This window comes from Idiotropiscis lumnitzeri, chromosome 19 (assembly GCF_059441095.1).
Source record: "Idiotropiscis lumnitzeri isolate Australia: NSW breed Sydney's pygmy pipehorse chromosome 19, RoL_Ilum_1.0, whole genome shotgun sequence".
Classification (NCBI taxonomy): Eukaryota; Metazoa; Chordata; class Actinopteri; order Syngnathiformes; family Syngnathidae; genus Idiotropiscis; species Idiotropiscis lumnitzeri.
This window is the reverse complement of record NC_142409.1, coordinates 9596523-9620762: the sequence shown is the minus strand read 5'-3', so window position 1 is coordinate 9620762 and position 24240 is coordinate 9596523. Positions and strand designations below refer to the sequence as shown.

The window sequence follows — 24240 nt, the reverse complement described above, 5'->3', positions numbered from 1 at the left end:
TATGTAACGAAAGAGTCGCCACTATGTTGCCGTTATTTATGGTTAGTGCGAAGGTTATCCCTATCAAAATTTGACGTGGTTTCACTTATGCGCATGTGGATGTAATGTATATATTTAAAAGAAAAAAGTTGTTTTACTATATTATTTCATTCTTAGTTCTTAGTCTTCTTCAAGTTTATGCGCTGAGTGGTGTGGTCTGCCGGTGCCCCTTTAATTTTTTCCACACAATTCCCATTGACGACATACTCAAAATGTAAGAGCAGAACTTTACAAGATATTTTAGTAGCTTTTGTAGAACGAGCAATTAGGTAACATGGTCATAATTGAACATGTTTCCAAGCGAGAAGCACTCCTGGCAGTTAATCAGTGGACTGGGATAGTCTGTTTAATGGGACCAAAAAAACTGCTTCTACGATAGACTGTATATGATGCAGCAATCGCAATCCTAGACAAGCTTTAAAACAGCCGATTGGAAGCTTATAAACCTTTACAGATACTAAAAGAGATATTTGAGCCCATTAAAGCAATACACTTCCATCTCAACATGTTGCTTTTGGCAGTATAGAGAATTTCCCACTACTTGATATAGAACATAAGAGTAAACAATAGTTTTGTGGTACAATATCTTCCAGATGGCAGAACCCAAAAGTGTACAATTTGAAATCATAAGGGCATATCGTTGGACAAAAATTTAGGGATGTTGTGAATTTTAATCCATTTGGTTGGGCCTTTTAACATTGAGTGAAGACGTGGACTGCTAGGTTAGCTTTTCTAGCTAGCAGCAGGCTGGCAAGCAACCATATGCTTTCTACTTATGAACAAAATAGAGTTTTGAGGTTTAAGCAGCGCCCTGCGGGAGCGTGGCTAACCAACGTGTCGACGTGGCGGCCATGTTGGTGGGGGTGACATTCTCATCAAAGACAACGTAACTTGGTAATTTCTCAGCCGATTTTCTTGACGCTTTTATTTGTTCGTCAAAGCTAAAATGGGGGCAACATTATTAGAGACCATTTGAAAATATAACAGAAATAAATATAGTTTCTTTTTACCTGCGGAAGGTGTCAGCATCTTTGTTCTGTCAACTATTAAGTCGAAGTATTTAAGAACAATTAAAGAGGTTCATTAAGAAAAAAAATGTACGTTTTGCCGCCATCATTTTGGTGCCCGTAAACTGTGAGGCTGATTCGAGGAGCTTAATTTTGAGAAAAGTAGTGCTCGTTGTGGAAGCTCAAGAACAGAACAGCAACTCAGTTTCGCTTTATAATAGATGTTTTATAATAGATACGTTTACAGTGCGTTTAAAAAGTGTGCTTTAAAGCATGTGGGAGAGACACTTTAACTGGCAGAGGGTCCCTGGTATTCAGTTGAGGGTGCCAATGTTTTTAACATTGTTCCTGGTGGGTGTTGTTAATGATTTACAGCGAGTTAATGTCATCCCCCCCCCCTGCCAAGTTGGACAGGGGGGCGTGATTGAATCCGCACTACATAAAGCCCTTCCGTGAACTCCTCCAGAAGATCATCTTCACAGCTTCTTTCAATTTAGCATAATGGGGGGGTGGCGCATTTTTTGATATCATTACATTATGAGTCATTTCAGGGAGAAGGGGTGATGGTCGTTTACTGGGCTGTTTATACGAGCTGCTTCATAACGTTAAAAAAAAAAAAAAAAAAGACTGTGTACAAGAACCCGCTGCTCTCCACATGGTAAGAGCCATCAGCGAGGCGGCGTTCGATGCAGGAAGATGAAGGACGGAGAGAACAGAAGAGATGAAGGCTGAGAGGGTCGGCGCCGAGCGAAAAAAAAGGAGGAAAAGGTGGGAGCCAGTGGGGGCCGCCACTGAAGAGGAGGTTGGATTTTCTGCTCAACATGGTGCTTTAATCCCGCCGTCTCTCTCCTGCTCCTCCAATCTATGGAGCCGTGACAAAAACTCAAGGAGACTACTAAACATAGCAAAGAAGGGGCCTCATACACCAAGCTTTAAAGTAATGGTGGGAATGGATTCTGTTGCTTTGTCATTTGGGCGTTCGATTTCTCTATTTACTTCGACAGTGAACCTCTATTTAATGGTATTACCTGCTAGCGGGGGAAATCTGCAAAAAGGGTTTAAAATGCACAAATTTTAAACATTTAAATTCCTTTGAAATACATTGTAAACATATTCGAACACGACAAAAAAACAATGGATAAAATATTTAGAAAGAATTCCATATAGATTTACAAAATGCAAGGGCATTGTAGAAAGTATACTGTAAAAACACATTAAAAACACTTGCTACAAACCCCAAATCTTGGTGATGTATCAGGGATTTTTACAATGTACAAAACCGTCTGCGATATAGCAGGGGTATTTCTAGATTAACCACATTATAGCAGGAACAAAAAAAAAATTAAAATTAATAAAGCTCTACAAACGACTGCCGGTACTAGCTAGCCTTGTTAGCTAAGATGGCTAATGTTTGGTAACCACATAGACTCAAGCTAGCCTAGCATTATTCTACAGATAAATACATTGGCGCAGATAAAATTGTCAATTAAAACAGATATGAATCAAATCAAGCTTTAGCAAGAGCTTGTATTTAATCTGGGTTCGTTTAGGTAATTAAAAAAACACAGGGAAAGGTAACAATGTGTGACTCCGTTTTTTTGACTGCTTTCTTTGGTTGGAATCAGCTGATGGAAACTAGCTTCATTTCTTAGAACTGCTAAAAACGAAACATGGAGCACAATTGTTGCTTGTTAATAATCTACACAATGTCATAAATCATCAAGAAAGTGAAGCAATTAGGCTGCCATCCTGCGTGGCTCAGCTGGTTAATGAGCTCACGAGGTAAAGTCTTTAGTCACATTTCTTTCTTTCTTTTTTTTTTTTTAAACGGCCGCTCTGGCTCCCATCCAGAGGAGCTCAATTACAACATTTGGCGCCGCGTAACGCCGAGTCCCGGCAAACGGGTACAGTTTGCACCAAATAAAAGAGGTTGATAATTAGCTTTGCTTACACAATCTCGATGAGTGTGAATCTTTTGAGACATTTGCATCCGCAAATGTTTTCAATCACGCAGAATCATAATGAGGGTAAATAGACAACTGATGATTAACCATGTGGATAAAATGCCTCCCACTCATCCAACTTATTGTCCAATTACAGATTTGTCTTTGTCATTTCTTATCTTTCTTTCCAATGGCCATAATGACTCTGTAACTGCTAGTTTTATTTATTTATTTTTTGTGGGGAACAGCAACAGGTCTAAAACGACATTTTTCACAACAGTAATACACGCAATAGTTAATGAATTGGCATTCGCATGACAAAGCTAACTTTAGCCTGAAGCAAGCTAAACTTTTGTCCAGTCTCAGTTCGTCATTGAAAACTTGCACCCATCATGTTTTAGTTAAATTGTCTGTCATTTAATGGCGAGAACACACTTTGAATTCCTCCAGTCCTACGTATTAACACAATATGTCATCTCGATTCATTTTTTTTTAAAGGGTCTCCCTGTTTCGCTCCATTGCTTCAATTTGCATTGCAGCGCGTTTCTCATTAATCTCCCGCCATTTGCAGATAGCTCGGTTTCATCCACCAGAAATCACTTGCAATTATTCATGACTATTTCCCAACAAATACCTCGGAGATGGAATTAGCAAACAAACAATGCCAGGCGACACTAATCCCCGTCTACGGGTGAGGATCCTTTAATGCACTCGAGATCTGGCTGGCTGTTGACAGGCACCTGTTACTGTCTTGAGCTTCTTCGCAGCAGCCACGTCGACACAGTAAACATGTTTACAGGCGCAACGCTGAGGTGAACACTCGAGCGTGGTGGAGAGGAGTAACGAGGAGCAGGAGAGCATGGAGAAGCGGCAAAGGAAAGGGTAAGAGCATGACCGACAAGGATAAACAGGATAAAAGGGAGCTAAAGACACTGCCCGAATCATTAATCGTCTGGAACGTTCTCTGCTTCTTGGTACAATAGAAATGTTTCCACATGACAACTTTTCCTGTAAGAGGCGCACAATGAAAGAGTGTTTGATGAGAGCTCACTCTCTCCGGCAAGTTTAAAAAGACAGGAATCCCATAGAGGAGCTCTTTTTTTTTTTTTTTTTTTTTTTAATAATAACTGTCAGAAACAACTCCCTGGGGAGCGGTCGGTTGGGAGAGGAAGAGGAGAATCCAATTGCAATGAACCATCATGGCCTTGGGAGAGTTTTACAACTTGAGCTGGCTTTTCCTGGTCCGAATTCATTGATGGGTAACATTTCGGGGACATTCTACAAAAAAAAAAAAAAAAAATCCCAGCCACTCCAGATGTGTAGCGTCTTATCTTACGAGACACATGCATGATAAAAGGCGTGCAAAAACAGTCTTAAAAAAAACAAGATAAATGTAACATAGAAATTTATGACAAAAACTAGGTAATAGTTCTTAAAACAAATAAACAATGCCATCATATACAATCTTGGTGAGATTTTTTTTATAGGGTTTTTTTTTCAGTGTAGAAGCGCCGCACACCCACTGCTAACCTACGCTAATCCCGTAGTAAAGTCATGCTTACAGTAAACATGATAATTGCCTTTAATGCAACTGAGTGGGACGATTTAGTCTCGGTTGTTAAAGTTCACACATCCGAGCTTCGCAGGATACATTTGGGACCGTAAAGTGACCTGGCTACCCGAATGATTAATCAGCCAGCCAATAAATTTGGCTGATATTACCTCTTTCATAATCGGCAAAAAATATATATTAACATCGAACATAAGGCGAAATTAATCACATTAAAATATTGCCCTTCTCCAAAAAATGCCTTTATGCTATTAAATCAAGGTGTTTTTATTGCTTTGCTAAAATTGTGAATTGATTAACAAAAAAAATGCTAATTAGCTAATGGGAACAACTGACAAAAAAACACCTTACTCGTGTGTTTTTTCCAGACTAGATTGAGATTTTCTGAATATTTGCTTGTTGGATTGTATCCCTTTGTTACCAGCAGCAAACAAACCATCTGAAGCTGCGACAGAGGAAAAAGTTTGCCCGGCTACAAGCAAGCAGCAATACGTGTTCTTTCCTTCTTACGGCACGTCTGTGTCAGCTCATCAAGGCATAAACGTTCGGGAAGACGGAAAACGCGGAGCGCGTCATATCGCATTAGCATCAGCGTTCGTCAATATGTGTGTGCATCTGTCCGTCTTTGTGCGCTACGTGTGCGTGCCCTCCAGCAGACGGCGGATGATGCAAAAGAGGATGGAGTGTACGACACACATGCTCGCCTCGATCGAACACACACTCACAGAGCCGGCGGCAATGGAGGAGAAGAGACCGAGGAAGACTTTGATCACCGAACTGAGCACATTCAAGCACTCAAGCAGAAAGGGTGCGAGCCAGCGATGGGGAGGAGAGGAGACGAGAGAGGAGAGTGCCCAGGGAGAGTCGGGATGAAGGAGGCTTGTTTTCTGACCTCTATGCTCACTGATACAGATGTTCAGGGAGCGGACACAGTGCTGTTTATTATTTAAAGAAAAAAAAAAATCCATTTCACCACAGCACGTCACGGACGACTACAAAAATGTAGGCGAGAAAATATAATTCTCACTAGCTTTTTTTTGTTCATCCTCTGGGGGTTTTATTGGTTCAGAGCAGTAAAATATTACAGTGGCAAAATGGAACGCCAGCAGCTCAGATGGGCCACAACAAGCGGTCCCAACACGGGCGGCTTGAAATGCTCCACAGACGAAACACTGTGCTGTTTTCGCCTTAGAGAGAGCAGGTAATTATCATTGGCATTTTGACAAGTGTTCACCACAGTGAAGGTCAACTCTGTCTGCGTGGGAGATCAATGCTAATATGCTCAGCTGGAAGAGGATGAGTACTCAAACGGCGGCCGCCATTAATGTGGCCGCTGCGTTTTCACATCAAAACCGGCCTGCCAGTGTGCATGTGCGTATTCCCGAGCAGATCAGAGCAGTAGAACCGACAATCTAACTTAAAACAGGCCTTCACTGTGCAATTAAACCCGTCTTGGCCATTGAATCTTTTACAGTGTTGCACCACTAAGATCGAGCATTGAGTATTCATAAAAATGTTTTTCCTGTGAATCTCATTTTTTGGAAAACTGACGGATCCGCTATCGTTGTGCTCAGGCGCAATTCTTGACTTCAACAAAAATAATGTTTTGGTGATTTCTTGTGGTATCGCAGGGCCAAGAACATTTGTTGAAGTGAGGGTAGGCGCTTCATTTAGTCAGACCATAGCTTTGTCTAATAGAATCAAGTGCTTTGCTGCCAACTGATGGCATTGATAAGCAATAATAAACTGATTTTCGCTATTTGTGGTCCCTATATAATGTTTCACCACTCCCATCTGTGAAATGTGCTTTACCAATAAAGTTGTATTGTATTATCTTATCACTTGAAGACACAAGCCAAGACCAAGGATGTTCAGGCCAAACACCAGGCTGCGGCAATTTCTGAAGGAGACAGCGAGTTAAGTCAGTGGGAGCTGGGCGAGGAAGATCCTTTTGTCTGGGCTGTCACGCCCGGATGACCCCTGAGCCCTTCAGAGGCCACAAAGGCCCCCAGAGGCCAGGCCGCAGCAATGAGTCTACAGGCCCCCAGGCCGTGAGAACCCCGGCCCCCGGTCAATGAAGGCTGGGAGCCAGGGGACCCTAAGAGCAAGTGGCTGGGCCATCTGGAGCAAGCGAGCAAGAGACCCTGACACACGTCTGTCAGCCCAGGGAGGCAGGCAGAGACATCCACGCGGACAATATCCTCCCCCGTGTTGCTTCCTCACACTTCAGTGATGACAGAAAGGAGATCCGTGAGACTGAGCTTATTATTCAAACAGGCAGAAAGACGTGTTCCTAAAAGGCAACACGTGGTAGAAAATCAACTGACCAATGAGAGAAGATCATGCCTTCCACCCAATGAGACCGTGTCGTTGATACAGCAGACCCGTGCCAATAGGAGGTTCATTATTCCCAAATTCACTTATTTTGACAAACCTATCCTCGAAATCAGCTAATGATTTAAGATGGGCAAGTCATAGGAAAGTAGTAATTGTGTTCAATGAAGTCTGTCCCCTCTCCATTGCAGGGTTTATGTTCCAGAGCACCCCTGCAATAAGTGATTTTTTTTTTATCTAGAAAACCCCTATTTAAATATTCCCTAGGCATGATTTCATAGCATTTATAGTAGACAATAATACAAATATATTCAAAAACACAATACATTGAGACATAAGAAAATTGTATTCTGTAGGAGTAAAAAGCAAGAAAGAGGATTTTGCAATCAAAAATCTTCAACATAACTAATTTTGAGTTGATTTCCAGCATGTGCAGGAAGCAAAGTCAAATCTAGAATTTCATAAAAAGGAGGCAGCGTAGTGAGACTGAGCAAGGAGTCCAAGAGTTGAACAGTAGGCTGGTGAAATAACTGGTTTTCATGGCACAGTATGAACACAGCTGCACAAAAATAAAAATCTCACGCAAACAAAACACACACACACACGGACACACACAACTCCTTGTAATTTCGATAAAGCGGCAGCTTTCCCTTTTGTTTTGCAGCCGAGCAGGGATTAGGCAACGCGTGTCTTTGTCCTGTGGTTTTCCAGTTGAGCAGAACACAAGAGACTCTACCTCCACTAATACAGTCAGACCTCCCAGCAGGCCTTTCACCAACGCTGCCGCTAAGAACCTGCTGCCCAAAAGATGCTTTTCAATGAGTTATCAAATCTCCTCAATACTGTCCGTGCCTTTCAACCAAGTCTCTTTGTCTCGTCTTTTCAATGGGGCATTGAGCACATCAAATGGAAAGTGATGGGCAGATAGATGGACAGCAGTATGCGGCGCAACCATATTAACCTCTATCACACAATGCCGGGTACAGTCAAGGTAGCGCCAGTGGAGGTTTGCCCTCGTACAATGCGTTTCTGTGTCGGGACATACACCCACGCAAAACTGCAGAAAACTGGTCGAGTAGAAAGAAAAGAAGCGTGGCGCTGATACTCTAGGCCTATATGGTCTGAAACCAACTGCACATTCAATTCAACCACTACATATTTTGTTGACATGGCTCCATGGGCTAAAGTGAGATTCTTTCAGCTCCTTGTAGAGGATAAAGACTATATGACTGTGCACAGCGTGTCTAAATGCGTCTCTTCAAATTTCAGTTCCTTTAAGGGTTACATATGCATTTTCTGATATGTTTTAGCATTAGCATTAAGGTATCGGACTAAAGTCCAAGCTTTTTGTTTGTTTTAAAATTCAACAAGAATTCTAGTTTAGTTCACTTCCTTAATGCATCTCAAGATATATAATTTGTCGGCGGCCAAGTCCTGGTTAATGCAGCTCCTCCTTCTTATATCTCCTCTCACTAACAGAATTTATTCACATTCAATACCGGGTCGTGTGATGCCTAACCCAAACAGAACTGCACCAAGTTTGTTTACATTTGGGATTCATAAAAAAAAAAAATGACAGCACTATGGACACAAATGTGCATTAAGCTCAATGACAAAGAAACACCATTTTACCCGGAGTAAAATTTGGAGTAATTCAAGTTTTTGGGGGAAAATTCTGCTCTAAAAAGTTGAAATCACGCAAACTATCATCAAATTTAAAGTCTCCCAACCACCTGTACAGTTCATCTTGGATTTATGTCAGAGAAGAAACACAATAACGCACGGTTTACCCTTCTGATACCAGACTGATCACAGTGCTTGTGAAGCTGGAAAGAAGACTCCATTTGCTGCTCCATGACTGCAATAACGCATGCTGCGCGAGCTCCCAGCAGCAGGTTGAGGCCAGAATGCAGCGTGGGGTTTTGATGAGTTCATTAGGAGGCCACGTCATTTATGCACAGTCACACATAAGGCAAAGGTCAGCCGGGATTACCCAGGTGGCCGCTGCATGTGGGCGTCAGTTTGATTTTCAGATTCCCTTTTAAGCATGCTGTTGCTCCACAACCTGGTACCCACTTAAAAAAAAAACATGAAGTCGCCATGTTGCGTTCGACTCATCGTCGGGGAGATATTCGCAGCGCTGATGCAAGAGAACGGGATTTGAACTGCGTATTCACTTCGCATCAGTGCGAATATAAAGAGTTGGGAGGGTGGTAGGTCCACTCTATTTCACAGTAAGGTAGTGAGGCGGTAAGGTAGACAGGAAATGAAGCTCTGTGATGGTCTCATCTTAAAGGTCAGCTGGGTCACAAATGTTGCCGTTTAATATTTCATCCTTGTCGAGGCTTCGCATCCGTTGTGAATAACGGCGACCAATTAGAAGCGGGGAGTGAGTTTGAATGGTTACCGATTGCTATTCAGGTGGGCCGAGATTCATAATTCATCAACATGGGTCAGGCGGACGATCGTGTTGACTTAACATTTGGGCTGACATTTCAGCCTTGCTCACGCCTTTCATTAGCGCTTGCTACACGCCATCTCATCAAAGTCCGTCAAACTGGAGAGGGAGGTGTAAAGGGCTAGAGAAAGGAAGAATTTGAGGAAAATGGCAAATGTGACTAAAGGCGCTTTCACAATGGCTCGCTAGGTTGTACTTTGGAAAGCTCACGGCACATTATTTGAAATGAGTTGTACCCAAAAAAATAACTGGAGGAGGAGGACTCCTGCATTTACTTCGCCTTTGTAAAATGACACATTTTTCGGCGGGCCGGATTTAAACGTTTAACGGGCCGCATGTGGCCCCCGGGCCGTAGTTTGCCCACGCCTGCTCTGATCACTAGCATTTAAACTCAAACCAGCCATCGACTTCATTCTTAAACAAGCACAAGAGACAGAAAACCAATGACCAAGCGGGGGATACAGAATTTTTACAGCGCCTCATTTTCGAAAATGTAGTCACATAGCAAGAAAAAAAAAATAGCCGGCGACGCCCATCCCGAGGCAACAGTGACATACTTCCTGCAGCACACAGGATTTCCCATTTAATCCCTTTGTTAAACAAACAAACACTGCAAACAAAAGGGTGACGGTGAGGGTGCAGTGTGACTAGATTCTGTAATCTTGTCCAAAAGTCTATTTTGGCCCGATATGATACCTGGCATCGCGACTCGCCCATCCATGATATATAACATTTGAAATAACTAATATAAAAAAATGCAGATGCACTGGCACCAATGCAAAAATGTAAAAAAAAAAAAACTGCCTGGGTTTGCATGTCAAAATTTTAAGGAAACCTTGATTTAGACCAGAATATGAAAGTTATGCTTTTCTTTATTCATTTCTGTACTTTAAACTTCAAAATGGTGTTAGCCCACTCTAGTTCTCAGTGGTCCAGTGCGACTTGATCTGAGTTTTTGCAGTGTAGCAACCTATATCCTTAATAATGTGTTCTTGAAGCGGCCAATGTGTGGAGAGTGGATGTGACTTCTCTGTAATGGATGGTCATCTGTCACCGTGGTGTTAATAATCTCCGACGATCAGGGTTACAGCTTATACAAGCATGAGAAGCGGTCGTATCAGACGAGACTAATCTGTGTTCTCATTTGCTCAAGCGTCGATTTGACGGCGCGGGGAAAAAAAATGAGATGATGAATGTGCTGTGGTAAGTGATTAAAAAAGAGGCAGCTCTCTTACCTGCAACTTGCACCAGATCTGCTGTGGTCACATTGGAAGGGTTGGACCCGACCCGGAAAGTCAACGCCGGGCCAAGAACACTGAGGCAAGACAGACAAAACGTCGCTTAAATTTTAGTTTCGACTTTGAGGAATATCAACAAAATGTGTTTCTGTGGGGAAAACAGCATCTCAAGTTGAGCTTTCTTGTGACGCTACAAATAGCAAAGTGACTTGGCTCCATTTAACCCTCAGGAACCTGCCTATGTATATACACTCTTTGCACTTACTCGCCGCTGTCCGGTCAAGAGTCAGCAGCGGACTTGTCTCTCCCTGGAGCAGAATAAATGTTTAAAGGTCCCTGAGCTTGGCCGTCAAGTTAAGGATAACAACCGTGCTCTCGGAGTGGAACAACTCCCTGCGGTGCACAGGGAAAATAGCAAAAAAAAAAAAAAAAACAAGAAGGGTATCTGGTGGTTGTGCATTACATTTGTGAACATGTTAAAATGCCAAATGAAACTACAGTCTTGGTCAAAAACATATCTTCCCAATTGAAATGAGCTAAAATGTCTGGAAAACGACAAAAATGTTAGTAAAGTGTCTTTAATAAGAAAAAAGTCCTCTTTGATGTCACAATTTATTACCAATACAATTCAACTTTATTTGTGTGAGACACACTGATAGCATAACGACGTGGAATTGAATTTTTTTTTTCCGTTCATTCCTCTCATCTAATGGTATTGCTAACATATGACGGGAAACGCCCTAGGCAACGATTAGCATCTATGTACAACCCCAAAAATTTTTTTTTAAAAATCCACCCAACTGATGACTCGCATCTTGAAACACTCGAAAGTTGGGTCATTCTTATCTCAAGGCACCACCGTATTTCCTGCCAAAGTGCATCACAGATACCGACTGGAGTTCTGCGACAAAAACTCACTCCACCATCAGTCACCTGCACGCTCCCGGGCCTACGAGCAAAATATGAGCCAATACTTGCGGACAGATGGACCCAGCCATGCAATGACTTGTGAACACCAATCCCTCACACGCGCACATGCACGCAGAGTGCACAAGGGGGAAAAAAAATGCCCTTGTCTAATGCTTCACCTGGGTTCTGTTTGCTCTTGTAAATGTCAATATTTCCACAGTCTTCGTTCCCTTTGGCCGCAGATCTCCGAGCATCTCAAATTGAACGGGTGTCTTTGCCGTCCAATTTAAATGAAGTAAAGGGGGAAACACAAGCACAGTTGAATGGGACGGTGGGTGGCGGGGATTGCAGTCAAGGATGATAAGCTATCTAGAGGACTTCACACTTTCTCCTGTGTTATCGGATGTGTAAGCATGGACTTCATATTAGCTCTGCTGGTGGGATGTGATTAGTGTCGGTGTGTGGGTGTGTGTGTGTGTGTGTGTGTGTGCAGACTGGTGGAATTGTGTGTGTTGCACTCCCCCTAGTGCCTCAGCTGGGTAAAACCCTTACGTCATCTCAATAGAGGCTCATAGCCCCCTCTCAGCCAATCATCTCTCGAGGAGAAAAAAAATGATCACCACAGGCTTGACTATCTTAAAACTCCAGCCCCTTCATCAAAATGTCCGGCTCGCCTGCTTGTCACATCTCAGCATCTCTCCTGCCGACTCCTTATCGAGGGGCTTCAGAAAAAGAGCTGGCACGGAAAAGCGTGGCGGTGCGCTCTGACCCAGCTCCTGAGCATATTCAGACGGGGGTACGTTTTCAAACACTCACCTGCCGCGGCCTCACGGCGAGCGGCACAATGGGCTTGCGTCGCACCGCGTCTTCTGTCTGGACTATTTCGACTCCAGTGGGCTTTCATTACGCAAAAGGAAGTCGAGAGTGTTTCTGGAGGGGGGGTTGGGGGGGGGGGGGGTAACGAAGGGGGCCATTTTCTCCATTTATCTATTGTATCGAACGACGTCCGCTTATATACCATCCTTAATAGACTGCGCTGGAAACATATGAAGCTGTCAAATCCAGCGGTGAGAAGTAACGAGGTACAGTGGTGCCTTGAGATATGAGTGCCTCCACTTATGAGTTTTTCAAGATATGAGTAGTCATTTGTCAGATGATTTTGTTTTTGCTTTGGCAGATAGTGCAGACAGGCAACATAAAAACACTCACAGGCGTCAGTTGTAAAACTTAATGTGTCTGTCCCTTATACTGCCCCCAAGTGGTCTTGATGTGCACATCAAGAGGAGCAGACCAAACACCATTGAATTGAAGCAAAAAAAAAAATGGGGCAAAAACTGTTTCGTTATATTATGTTGTATTTAATTATGTCATCAGTACATGTCTATATCTATTTCCTTATTTAAAAAAAAAAATCATAAAAATGGCTGAATGGCATTTTCAATCATTTCAAATTATGTTTAGCGCAATCAGATAAACGTGGACATTATTCATAGATTTCGGGAGGGAACCCATCCACGATATTTGCTGAAAAACTCACATCTTGCCAAGGAACTATGTAGAAGAGAGTGGAGGAACACTATTGAGACAACGGTTGGAATAATGACGGCTGGATTTCCGCGATCTTTTGTTGTTGTTGTTGCTGTTTTTTAGGGGCTCAGTCCTTCTCCCCCACTATTACAGGGAGGTAACTGCAATCATATAACAAATATTTGCTTTCCATTGAAATGCCATTAATCTGTTCAAGCCCACCCAAAAATATTTCTTAGAAAAAAATTTTGTATTACTAGATTTAAAAAAAAAATTTTAATAAAAAATATTTGCTTTATAACGTGTTACAGTACAGTTTTAAAATGGAAAAAAGATACATCTGGCTCATTTCTTTTAATACTTTTTTAGATTTTTGACCAAGAGTTGAATCAATACATTTGGTATTTCTTTAACACAAGTATTAGAGCTTCTCCTTCTGTACAGGGTGTGAGCACTTTTGCCACATCTGGCCATATCAGCAGCTCCTCATCAGCATACAGCTAGCGCTCATCACATGCGTTAGCATCAGGCTTGATTAGCGTTGATGTGATATGGCAGCTGTAATAACAGGATTAACTCAATCAGTGCCGGCCTGATAACATGTCCCGGAGTTCCAGCTCGTCACAAATAAATTGGAAGCTTGAACGTAAAAAGATCCAGAGTCTCCTTGGCGGAATTTCTTTCGAGGTCACGAAGGAGAGATTTGCCGGTCGTGCACTGGATACAGAGTGCTAATAGCATTTCGGGCTGTTTCATTAGAGAAAAATCTACAGTCCTTGAGGTTACAAAAGTGCGCAATGAGGTAGACTTGCTTTAATTGGAAAATTGACACCGCCTTTGATTTGTGTTGAAAGCCAAAACTGTACTTCCTTGAGACCAATTTCTAATTAGACTGGGCTTTCTTAGAGTTACAGAAAGAGCACAAAATTTGTTTTGACGAAGAGCAGAGGATAGCCTCCAAAGAGAATTTACAAATAGCAAATAGGTGGGAGATTACTTTATCTGTCCTGCTATTTGCAGTTTAATTGCGGCAAAATGTGAGAAAATTGCGTGAATGGTGAACGGCATGTAGAAAAGCCACTAACTTTTGCACAGCACAGTATTCCATACGTGTACACCTACAGTACAAGGTGGAATGTCATGAGACTCCCAAGTTTCACGTGTTATTATTAACACATATCCACCGGGACGCTGCTTGCGTCCAACACGACTCGTCTGCCGCCTACATGGCCTGACACCAGACGCACAGTGGAGCCGCCGTACCGGAACAAACCGGTCCAGGTTCAAGAACAGTTTGGTCACTTTGTGAATACATTAACCGCCTCCCGCTGAACAACTTTCTATCCACACATCCACATCGCCGCTGCCTCCACTCACTCTTTGACTCGAAATGAGAAGGATTTGATGGCTTGACTCTTCTTTTACTTTGACAAGGCGAACAGAGACAGAGGCGGTGCTTTGAATATAGAAGACACATCACTACTGTTCCAGAGGTAATTAGGGCCGCTTGGAGAAGTCAAACACTCTGAAAGGTCAGATAAACAACAAACGCCTACGTTCGCTGGCGCTACTGCAAAGTTTTGCCAGACTAGTGCAGTCCTTGCAATGCGACACAATGTTTTTCCCACGCAGGCAGACAGGGAACATTTCCACGACAGACAATTTCAGGAGAGGCGAGTAGCTTGAAAGACTCGAAGTTAAATAACTGGATAGTTAAAACATTTCCAGGAAAATATGGTGGCAAATTGGAAGAAGGATTTTGTTAGTATCGTGATCAAGCAGCTGATTCTCCACTGATTGTTTTGAAAGTTGAACACCTAAAATATTTTGAAGGTTGGACATATTTAAATATGGTCTCAAAAACTTCAATATGATCTATAATCTGAGCAAGGCCATTGATAGCGTACTGATTCACGTTGCTGATTTGGTGTCGCGGCAGGGCCATCTCTAAATGGCTCCAGTGATTACTTGTGACAGCGTGGGCGTGCGTAACAGGACGGGTACTTACGAAAGCTGCGTGATGTCGGCGGCGTGGAGGTGCAGCTCCTGGGTGAGTCGTTCCATCAAATCCATGGCCTGGCCGGAGGTGAGTGAGCTGTGGGTGGGCGAGCACAAAGACAGCTGGGCGTCACACTTGGAGGTCCGACACCCATTTACAAAGTAAGACAGCTGATAAAATGTGCTTGATTCATAGCCACAAATGGGCCAGTACATGCAAGGGGTGACGAGGGTGCTTGGAATGGACGCACTCCAACACCAGAGATGGGAAAATATTCACACCCTTTACTTAAGTCGAAGTAAAATTTCCTGCACTGGAACTCATCAACAAAAGCTCGATCCATCCGGATGCGTCGACGTGTTCGCAAGCTTTACCCGGATTGATTTTGGGTTGTTCTAAGGTTTCAAGGGGAAAACGCTCACGGTCAACAAGCTGAATTTTATAATGCTTCCCGGGGGAAAAACTCCCTGCCAGGAGGAGATTCTTGCCACAAGTCAATCTATGGGGAAGGGAATGACATTCGTAGAACGCTGCCAAGGCAAAGCGGTCGAATGCTGATCGCCTCATTCCAGCCCGAATCATTAGAAAGAAAAATACTCAAAGTCCAGACGTCTGAAAAATGTACTTAAGTACAGTGACGACAACCACTGTCCTAGAATCACACTAACAATGTCTCGGGAGGGTGTGGGAGGGGGGATCAGCTGCCTCTTCGGGCTTGCTAAATCACCTGCTTTTGTTCCCGCAATGAGACAAACAATAAGGTGCAAATGGAACCTGCATGAGGTGTAATAGCTGCATCATATGGATGTGCCTCCCCACCATTTCCATCCTTTCATCTTTCTTGCTCTTTGCGCACCATCCTCTCTCTCCCACGCCCAGAGTGAGAGTACACAAACGCGGCGGGCAGGAACACGCGCCCCTCACCGCCAGACGAGAATAATAAGGTGCAAATGGAATGGAGGTGAAGTGTAATGGCGGTCTGATAAAACCATGCCTCATCTCAGCTCAGTCCAAATCTTCTCTCCCTCTCTCTCTCTCTCTCTCGCTCTCGAAGACTAAATCGTCGAGGAAATAGACCAAACAAAAGGTAATTTGCGGGAGGGGGGGTTGTGTTGAAAAGCGCAAGAAGAAATAAATGAGAAGGACACACAAGAAAGCGACTTGGTTGCTGTCGATTTAACCGAGAATGCGTCAAGAGGCGGCGGCAAGGTCAACAAAAAGTCAGGGATCGCATTGAGACCGAGCCGGAACGACTCACCGAGGCTTTTAAAGAAGAAAGTTATTCAAACTTGGAAAGGATTCAAGGATATTTCTAAGCTAGAATGAGTGTTTTGTTGGATCGTAGTGAGTCAAGCAGGGTAAAATACAAATTGTAGCACGATTCTGCACTTCCGAGCGAAGTCAACAAAGGCCCAATTGTTGAACTTCTAAAAGCGATCCTGAGCAATGGTCCTGTCGTGTGGTGCGTTAAGAGCGATTTTCTTGCCTATCTTCTTGGAAAATGCTCACGTCACAATTTGATGTACATCGGGAAAAATTTGGGTAGCAACCCTCCAAACAGGCCAAGCCGTGATTAAAATAAATTTGATTTTGAGCATGACCGCCACCTACAGCAATGGAGTGGAAGAGCGTCACCTTGAACGTGTTACACTGAGTTATTGAGGATAGTTTGGCATAAGACATTCCAGGCACGTTTGCGTCACTCTGCGCCAATTCTGGCAAGCGGAGAGCGCCACGACTGTCTCGCTTGTTGATGCCCCACCCCCGCCCCAAGAGGGTACTACTCGCCGTCTCCTTTATTCGCTTCCCCCACTTCCACAGCGCATCCCAGCCTTTCATCCGATTCCCCAAGCAGCAGCATCATGTCAGCAGCTGTCTGTCAGATAAGCAGGTTGCCATCCACTCACAGCGAGCCGACTCCTCAGTAGGCCGATGACGCGTCCTTTTTAGAGAATAAAAAAAATAAAACTTTTCTCCTGGAACATCACCACCCACACACAAGCGTGGTGACTTTACAGCGCGACACAGGTGAAGGACAACTCCGTGACACAACATTTGATAACGCCATAAAGGGATTTGAAAGAGGGCCGCAGGGGGTGCGAAGACACAGTGGATAATAATTACTGAGCCTCCACACAAGGTATCATCATTAAATACAGCACACAGCATTACACTGATTTTGTGGTCCAGAATTTGCGCAACAATTTCGGCCAGTGAAGGATGTTCAGGTTTTATATATATATATATATATGGGGGATTTAAGTCAGAAAATTGAAAAAATAAAAGTCCTACATTATCAAGATTAAAATCCAAACATCAACTCAAAATAAACTCAGAAAGCCACCCTCTATGTACTCACTCTGAGCCGGTTATGATGTATCCAAAATGTCTGTCCTTCCCTCTGCTGGAAAACTCCTTCACACCGATGTGGACCAGCTGAGTTTTCACCTTCATGTCATTCCCGGCAGGCTTTTGCATCCACTTGGCCATCTCAGAGTCCGCCTGTTGCACATCGGGCGTCTCGGCGCCGCTGGTCAAACGCAAGGTGGAGCCTTCCTTGGCAGGTGCCGGTACGCCTTTCCCTGCACCTTGGGACTGCGTGGTCCGGCTCTGGACGCTCTCCAGGCCTACTGCTTTTTCAGCAGGAGCAGGTTGGACCGCAGAGGAGTCAAACTTGTCGAGGTAGTTGAGGAGCTTGGAAAAAATGGCCGAATGCTGCAATAAATTAACAAAGCTCGGTTTTTTCAAGACAAATCACCCTATATTTTACTTTTATGGTGTGACACAAACTACCCAGTTAAAGGGTTAATTTACTGAAATTTGCTCTCAAAAAGAATCTAAAAAAAAAAAAAAAAATCTAAAGAAAAAAATTAAGTTTTTGCCTTTGAATTCCAGGAATTTAACCACACATGCGGTCTGGATGACCTTCCGATCAATATCATGTGATAAATTCCCAGGATAGACATGCCTCCTTCTGCCCCCAAACTAATTTTTCAATTCTGGTGACCAAGCAGCAATTGGAATTCACCTTGTCAACAGGGTCTTTGTTGGCTGTGTCATCTTCTTGTTGGCCTGGAAACAAGTGAATAAACAGAAGTCTGAAAACCCACAAGTAAATGCTGAAATTGTGAAAAAAAAAAAAAAAGGGGTGTTGGCCGCTAGCTACCTAGCGCCACATACTGTATGCTCCCCTACCATGTCCAAATCTCAAAGGGTCTTTCTGCTTGACGTCCAGTCCTTTGTCCGGTTTCACACTCAAGACTTGGTTCGGTTCCATGCCAGTCATTACGGCCTCATCTCCGTCCGTAACGCGGCCGGTTCCCTGTCTTGGCTGGTCCCCGGGACTCGGTTGCCTCGCCTCGGTTTCTTGCAGAGCTCCGGTGATCACCTTAGCCAGCTTGTCCAGGTCTTTGGCCATCATCGGGTCCATGTTGAAGCTGTGTCCTCCCAAATGGTTTACCATATCTTGGATCAAATGGTCTGGGACAGAAGAGGGACGAAAAGTTAGCACGACCGCGTCTATGAAAATTAGCAAGATGCTTTTAGCCTTTAGCTCATTTGACCAATTAAGAATCTCAATGTTAGCCGTCAAGCAGGTTGTTACCGTTCATGAAATTGGGGGGGTTCTTGGCGGTCAGTTGGTTCGAGCCGCTCCTGAACAACACTCCATCCAGATTGGGTTTTGAGGCTTTGGAACCAAAGGCCAAACGGACTTCATCCGGAGGCGGGCGCACATATCCGAGGTAGCGGAGCTTCCCTTTGGTGCCTGATGGTCCGCCTTCCCTGAAGAGCTGCTCCAGGTGGTTGGAGAGGGGCTTGTAGGGGGTGCTAAGCTTGGGGTGCCTGCCGTCACCGCTCTGAGAGAAGACCCTGGTCACGGGAGGTTGGCCCGCTCCGTTCTGGAGGCTGTAGATGCTTGTCTCCTTCCAGCCCGACTTTGGTGGACCACGATCCGGAGGACCGTCATAGGCGATATCTTCATTCTGCAGTCACGATGCAACAATAACAGTTTTTGGTGTAAGGTCTGATGAGAGTGCTCAATTTTGATTGACACTTCCAAATGTTTGTGACTCGTCACTTGTTGCTAGGCAGAATTCATAAGGTAACACAGTATTAAAAAAAAATCATTTGTCATGCCATTTGTTACTAAGCATAATTTAATGGGTGGCATTCAACACAATTGTAATTTTTTTTTCTTTGCTGGGTTGCAAGTCAGAGTTCAGGCATTTTCTTCGCCTGACCATTACTCTCTATGAAATGCAAAATACATATTTGACATCTTTTGACCTGAGTGTTGGCTGCCTCTTGTTGGACTCCAGGCTGCAGCTGTGGCAGGAAGTGCAAGCCTTTCAGGAGGCGCTGAAAGTTCCTGTCCAGCTCCACCTGCGCGGGTCTCGCATTCCTGCCTGCAGCCCCGCTAAAGGACCCGAGGGGCACCTCTGGGGCCTTCTGACGGCCGAGGGGGCCGCTCCTCAGTTTGGAGAGCTCTCGGGAGATCACCTGCTGGGTGATGTCATCCTGCCACGTAAGACCTGAAGTGAGATAAAAGCAATCATTTTGATGATAAACCTCAAATAAATTCATAAATCAAATCTAATAATAAGTGAATAGATAGATCAATGTCATTGGTCTGAAGTGTAGTTTGTATGACAGGACATCTCAGTGTGATGCATTGTAGTGGGCCATCGACAGATATGTACACACGCGCACACACACCAGAGCCAGACAGCAAGCTCAGTGCCAACATCTCTGCAAATTGCCAACACATAGCTGGAATACGCCAGAGAGGCAGATGGGGCACAGTGCCAGGATGCCCAGGACCAGATGGAGCCACCCAAGCGGGGGGGAAAAAACACGATACCCCAAACATGGCCAACATGCTCAATGAGCCAAAAGGGAGGTGAGCATGCGAATACCAGAGATGGTCACTGATTATGCTTCTTTGTCACACAAGAAGTTCGGAGGTTCCGTTTTTGGGCTTTAAGCTTAACTGCTATGTTTGGAGGTTTGTTTATTAATTAATCAATTCATTAAATTGCGCGAATGTTGTTGCCTCTTTTTTTTTTTGCTTCTTTATTCCCTGGTCACTTGTTGCTAGACAGAATATATATATATATATATATATATATATGTATTTATTTATTTTAAACCAGGTTACTTGTTTGCTGTTAGGTCAAATTCAAAGGGCAACATACATCAACAGAATTTTTAAAATGCAGTTTTTTGCCAGGTCATTTATTGCTAGGCAGATTTAGTTTTTTTCGGGGGCAGGTCACTTGTTGCTAGGCAGAATAAATAAGGCAACATATTAACAATGAATGTCTGTGGGAAAGCTTTTGGGCCATTTCTGGTTGCATTTCTTTCAATCTGCCCCTATCAGCTGATTATCACACCTCTGAGTAGCCCAAATATGGCACATCCGACTTTCTGTCCGTCGATCTCTTCCATCTCCGGCAAACGTCTCAGTTAGTGCCTCGTCACCAACGCTGCAGCCTTCAAATAAGTCTAATACTCGTGCCCATCTGTTTTTATGTGTTTGGACCTTCCAAGCATTCCAAGCTTATTAGATGTGGCGCTCTCAAGCATTCCCCATCATTTCATCTGGTGGCTTTTTGAAAAAGGCAATTTTAATTCGTTTTCTGTGATTTTTAAGGGCGTAAATAGAAGAGAGCGTGAATAATTTTATAGTGTGCACAAGCAAGAATGAAAGATGACATGTCAAGTAGAAAGTGTAAGAATCTAACTTTACTTCAATACACCGATGGTATTTAACAAGGCAATCATGGCAAGGAAAAGAGAAAATGTTAAGAGGCCTGCTTTTGTTTGTCACTAATTAAAATTCAACATTAATTAAAGCTGTAAGCAGTGATGAAAGGGCACTCAAAACTATGTTTTTCTATGGCGGATCAAAACGATGAAACGCTGACACTGTACTTGCCCACATTAGATGGCGTAGTAATGATAAAAGCAACACAATAAAATGTGTGACTCACAAAATGTGGAATTGACTGTGAAGTGTGGCCAAAAGGTAAGCAGAGCTGCATTGAGTTTTGGTGGCTGCACAACTTTAAGATCAGTTCCGCTCCGTGAGGCATATTTGTATTTGTGCCGCATAAAATAGCCTATAAACTTCTGCATCAGAGAGTTAAAATGCGAATACATTTTTCTCCCTACAACTTTGAGCACCAAATCAAAACAACTCTAAAAAGATGACAAAGGTAGGACAAGTTGCAGAATGTATAGAAAAGCAAGCCAGAAGCTTCCATAAGTGGTAATATAATATATATATATATATATATATATATTTTTTTTTTTTTTTTAAACAAAAGCTCCATTTGTGGCATTTTTGACAGCACGGCAAGGCCTTAAAAGCATCATTATAGTCTTTGTCGGGCAAAGGCCAAGCTAATATGCATCACAAGCTCCCGCTTTAGTCATTTCGTATTGTAGTCATGGTAGAAACCTTGACAAGGAGCAAACAAACAAATGAGCAAAACAACAAAGAAGGAAATGATTGTGCTCACGCTAAAAGCAGGTTGCTTTAAAATGACCCCGACGCCTACACTCGCACTCACGTCAACTGAATGCTAACATTAAAGCTCGTTCGGCCTCTTCTGAATGCAGTACGACATGTACTCAATGGTCATGGGCTTCCTTTTTGTTCTTTTCATTTCAGAAAACTTTATGAGTACTATTTCACCGGAACAGAGGGAACACAAACTAGATAACGGAGTTCCCTGAGATATAATGTTACCTCTACAAGTTAAAATGCTACTGGTAACTTTCTGGAAGCATGCAGTATTTTTTTCAAGTTGAAGCTATTCACCTAGACGTGACACCCTAGCGGACTCGCCAGTGGCCCAGGCACTAAATAAATGTGCACATTTTCGCAAAGTGCACTGTAATTCTTGACCATTGTGATATTTTGATGCCTCGTTTTCGGCCTTCTTGTACAAAGCTCGATTCTTATTGATGCAAGTGACATGCCATTTTTTAAAAAAGACGGATTGGAAATCGATTACATTGACGTTCCTCGCCATTTTCGCACCCCCAACTCCCTCGATCCTCTTCAATTTAACTCACGGGACACAATGCTCTCGACGGAGCCCCCCGACGCGCATTGCCGAGGCGATGCTCCGTCGATTAAAAAAAATTGAAAATAAGACGATACGGTGCATTGTGGGGGTGAAAAAAACCCAAAAGCGATGACATCACTGACTCAAGGTCGGAATTTAAACGGCGGGCCCGCCACGTTTATTCATTTCACGCCGCCCCTCCTTTTTCACTTTTTTATTCACCCCCCTCCTCCCGCCTGACTGCTGACTGTTAATGGTTCACGCCTGTTACAAGATATTAAGCTCAGAGTGGCCTGCAAAAGCCAATTATGTTTGCACTGGGTGGGTGGGGGACTTAATGCTCATGTTTGTGGTCTTGTTTGTGTCGAAGGCGTCTACTGCCCCCAGGTGGGTCAGCACGGCTATTACAGTTTGCTCAGTGTGGACTGAGTGTGAGTCATCAAAGCACTATAAGGCAAGAGGAGGCCCATGTGACACCCTAAAATGGTCGCCAGCCAATTACAGAGCCCAAGACAGGTATAGGAAAAAAAATTAAATAAAAATAAATTGTACTCATGTTCCTCAATGAATCCAACATGCACATTTCGGCAACTCATCACAGGAAGTTATGACTCAAATGGCTATCTTGTCTTATGTAAGCAGATTAACAGTGATTGGTTATTTACAATGACGTAAACTCCTCATCAATCTAACTCGGCACGTTCTCTACTCAGCTGGCCATCTTGCTGTATGTTAGCATGCTGACCTTTCGCATGGTTGCATTTAATCCACGCGCGTACCTCTGTGAGCCAGTTTCTGCAAGAGTGTCCTGAGGCGCAGCAAGCCGGAGGAAGACACATCGTACGTCTTCAGGTCTGCGCCGGCCAGCTCCTGACACCTCCCGAAAACTCCGTCTGCACACAAGAAGAAGAGGACCATGAAGTAAATGTGCGGACATCATTTCGTATAACGCCGCCTTCACTCTTTGACATTCTACCCTGATAAGCGGCTCCTTTGGTGAGAGCGACAACTTCATAAAGAGGGCGGGAAGTGTGTGTTTTTACGAGTATGTGTGTGCGTGTGTACACCACTAATCTAGCACATCAGCCTGGCTCGATTCGGGTCGCTAGGCAACCAGAGCCAACCGGTCGTACAGGACAATCGCCCGGGACCTCTGGAGGAGGCTCTAATGCAATAAAGACGCAATTAATTCCATAATTTGACTGGATAGAAATGACACAATCCAAAAGCCTAATTAATACACGACTGTAAGTCATAGCAAGGAACGGCAACAAGCAGCATATCATTCACTGTCTTGAATAAAGGTGTTGTCCATAAAAAGACACCAACATAACAATGCTAATGTTCAGATTTGTGGACATTCTTCCTGACGATTTTAGTGTAGCATTGCACCAAGCGGCATATCATGCTGCATCATCTTGACTATTTACGCCACTTCCTTTAACCAAGTGTCATTTTTATTGTTGAAAATTATACATGTGTCCTTGGGGGGAGCGCTTATGGAAGGCCTCACGACCCATCGGAGAGTACAGAAAGACATTTAATTTGCTGTTAACTCTCTTGCGGCTCTTTGGCTTACTGCTTTTAGAAGCTCAAGTCCAGATAAGTGCGACATGATACCTCCCCCAAGTGCGCAGCCCGGACCTTTTATAAACAATTAACCAGCTGTATTTTATTGATTTGGTGGTCACCTCTCCACCGCTATGGGCTATTAAGACCCACGCTGTATGTTAGATTGGAATGTTTTAGCGGATGTTTGTATTGATCACACCTTTGGCAAGAAAAATTCTACAATGTTAATTATAACAGTATCCGCCTTTTAAGAATTTCTTTTTTGTGAAAGCCTACACTTTTTTTCTTGACAGGATTATCAATCAGTGCAATTATTTACTAGACAAAACAGACCAATGAGATAAGCGCAGCACTTCATCAATCACACGCACCGCGATGGCTCTGTTTATCTGCACTCGACATCATGGCCTGTCTGGAGATATCGATTTGTGCTGCCAATATACCCGTCCGGACGTGCCCAAATAAGTCATCACTTGTCTCCTCTGCCTTTTCTTTTCTCGCATAATTACATTCCTGCCTCCTTCCCAGCGCGTTAGCGTTCACACTGAAGATAGCAGCCTGCGGTGTG

At 43.6% G+C, this 24240-nt stretch overlaps 1 protein-coding gene across 3 annotated transcripts in view; it reads right to left on the bottom strand.

The window, feature by feature from the left end:
* Window positions 1-24240, bottom strand: part of ptprn2 (protein tyrosine phosphatase receptor type N2) — a 90863-nt gene that overhangs the window by 59409 nt on the left and 7214 nt on the right. For 2 of the 3 annotated variants that reach the window (XM_088282750.1, XM_088282752.1), the window contains exons 3-10: window positions 22880-22993; window positions 19312-19556; window positions 18629-19007; window positions 18220-18504; window positions 18053-18096; window positions 17384-17739; window positions 15034-15120; window positions 10587-10666 (exon numbers count right to left, since the gene is read on the bottom strand). In XM_088282750.1, the coding sequence (XP_088138876.1) occupies window positions 10587-10666; window positions 15034-15120; window positions 17384-17739; window positions 18053-18096; window positions 18220-18504; window positions 18629-19007; window positions 19312-19556; window positions 22880-22993 (1590 nt within the window). The remainder of the gene's footprint in view (window positions 1-10586; window positions 10667-15033; window positions 15121-17383; window positions 17740-18052; window positions 18097-18219; window positions 18505-18628; window positions 19008-19311; window positions 19557-22879; window positions 22994-24240) is intronic. The other variant, XM_088282751.1, reaches the window with a different exon arrangement.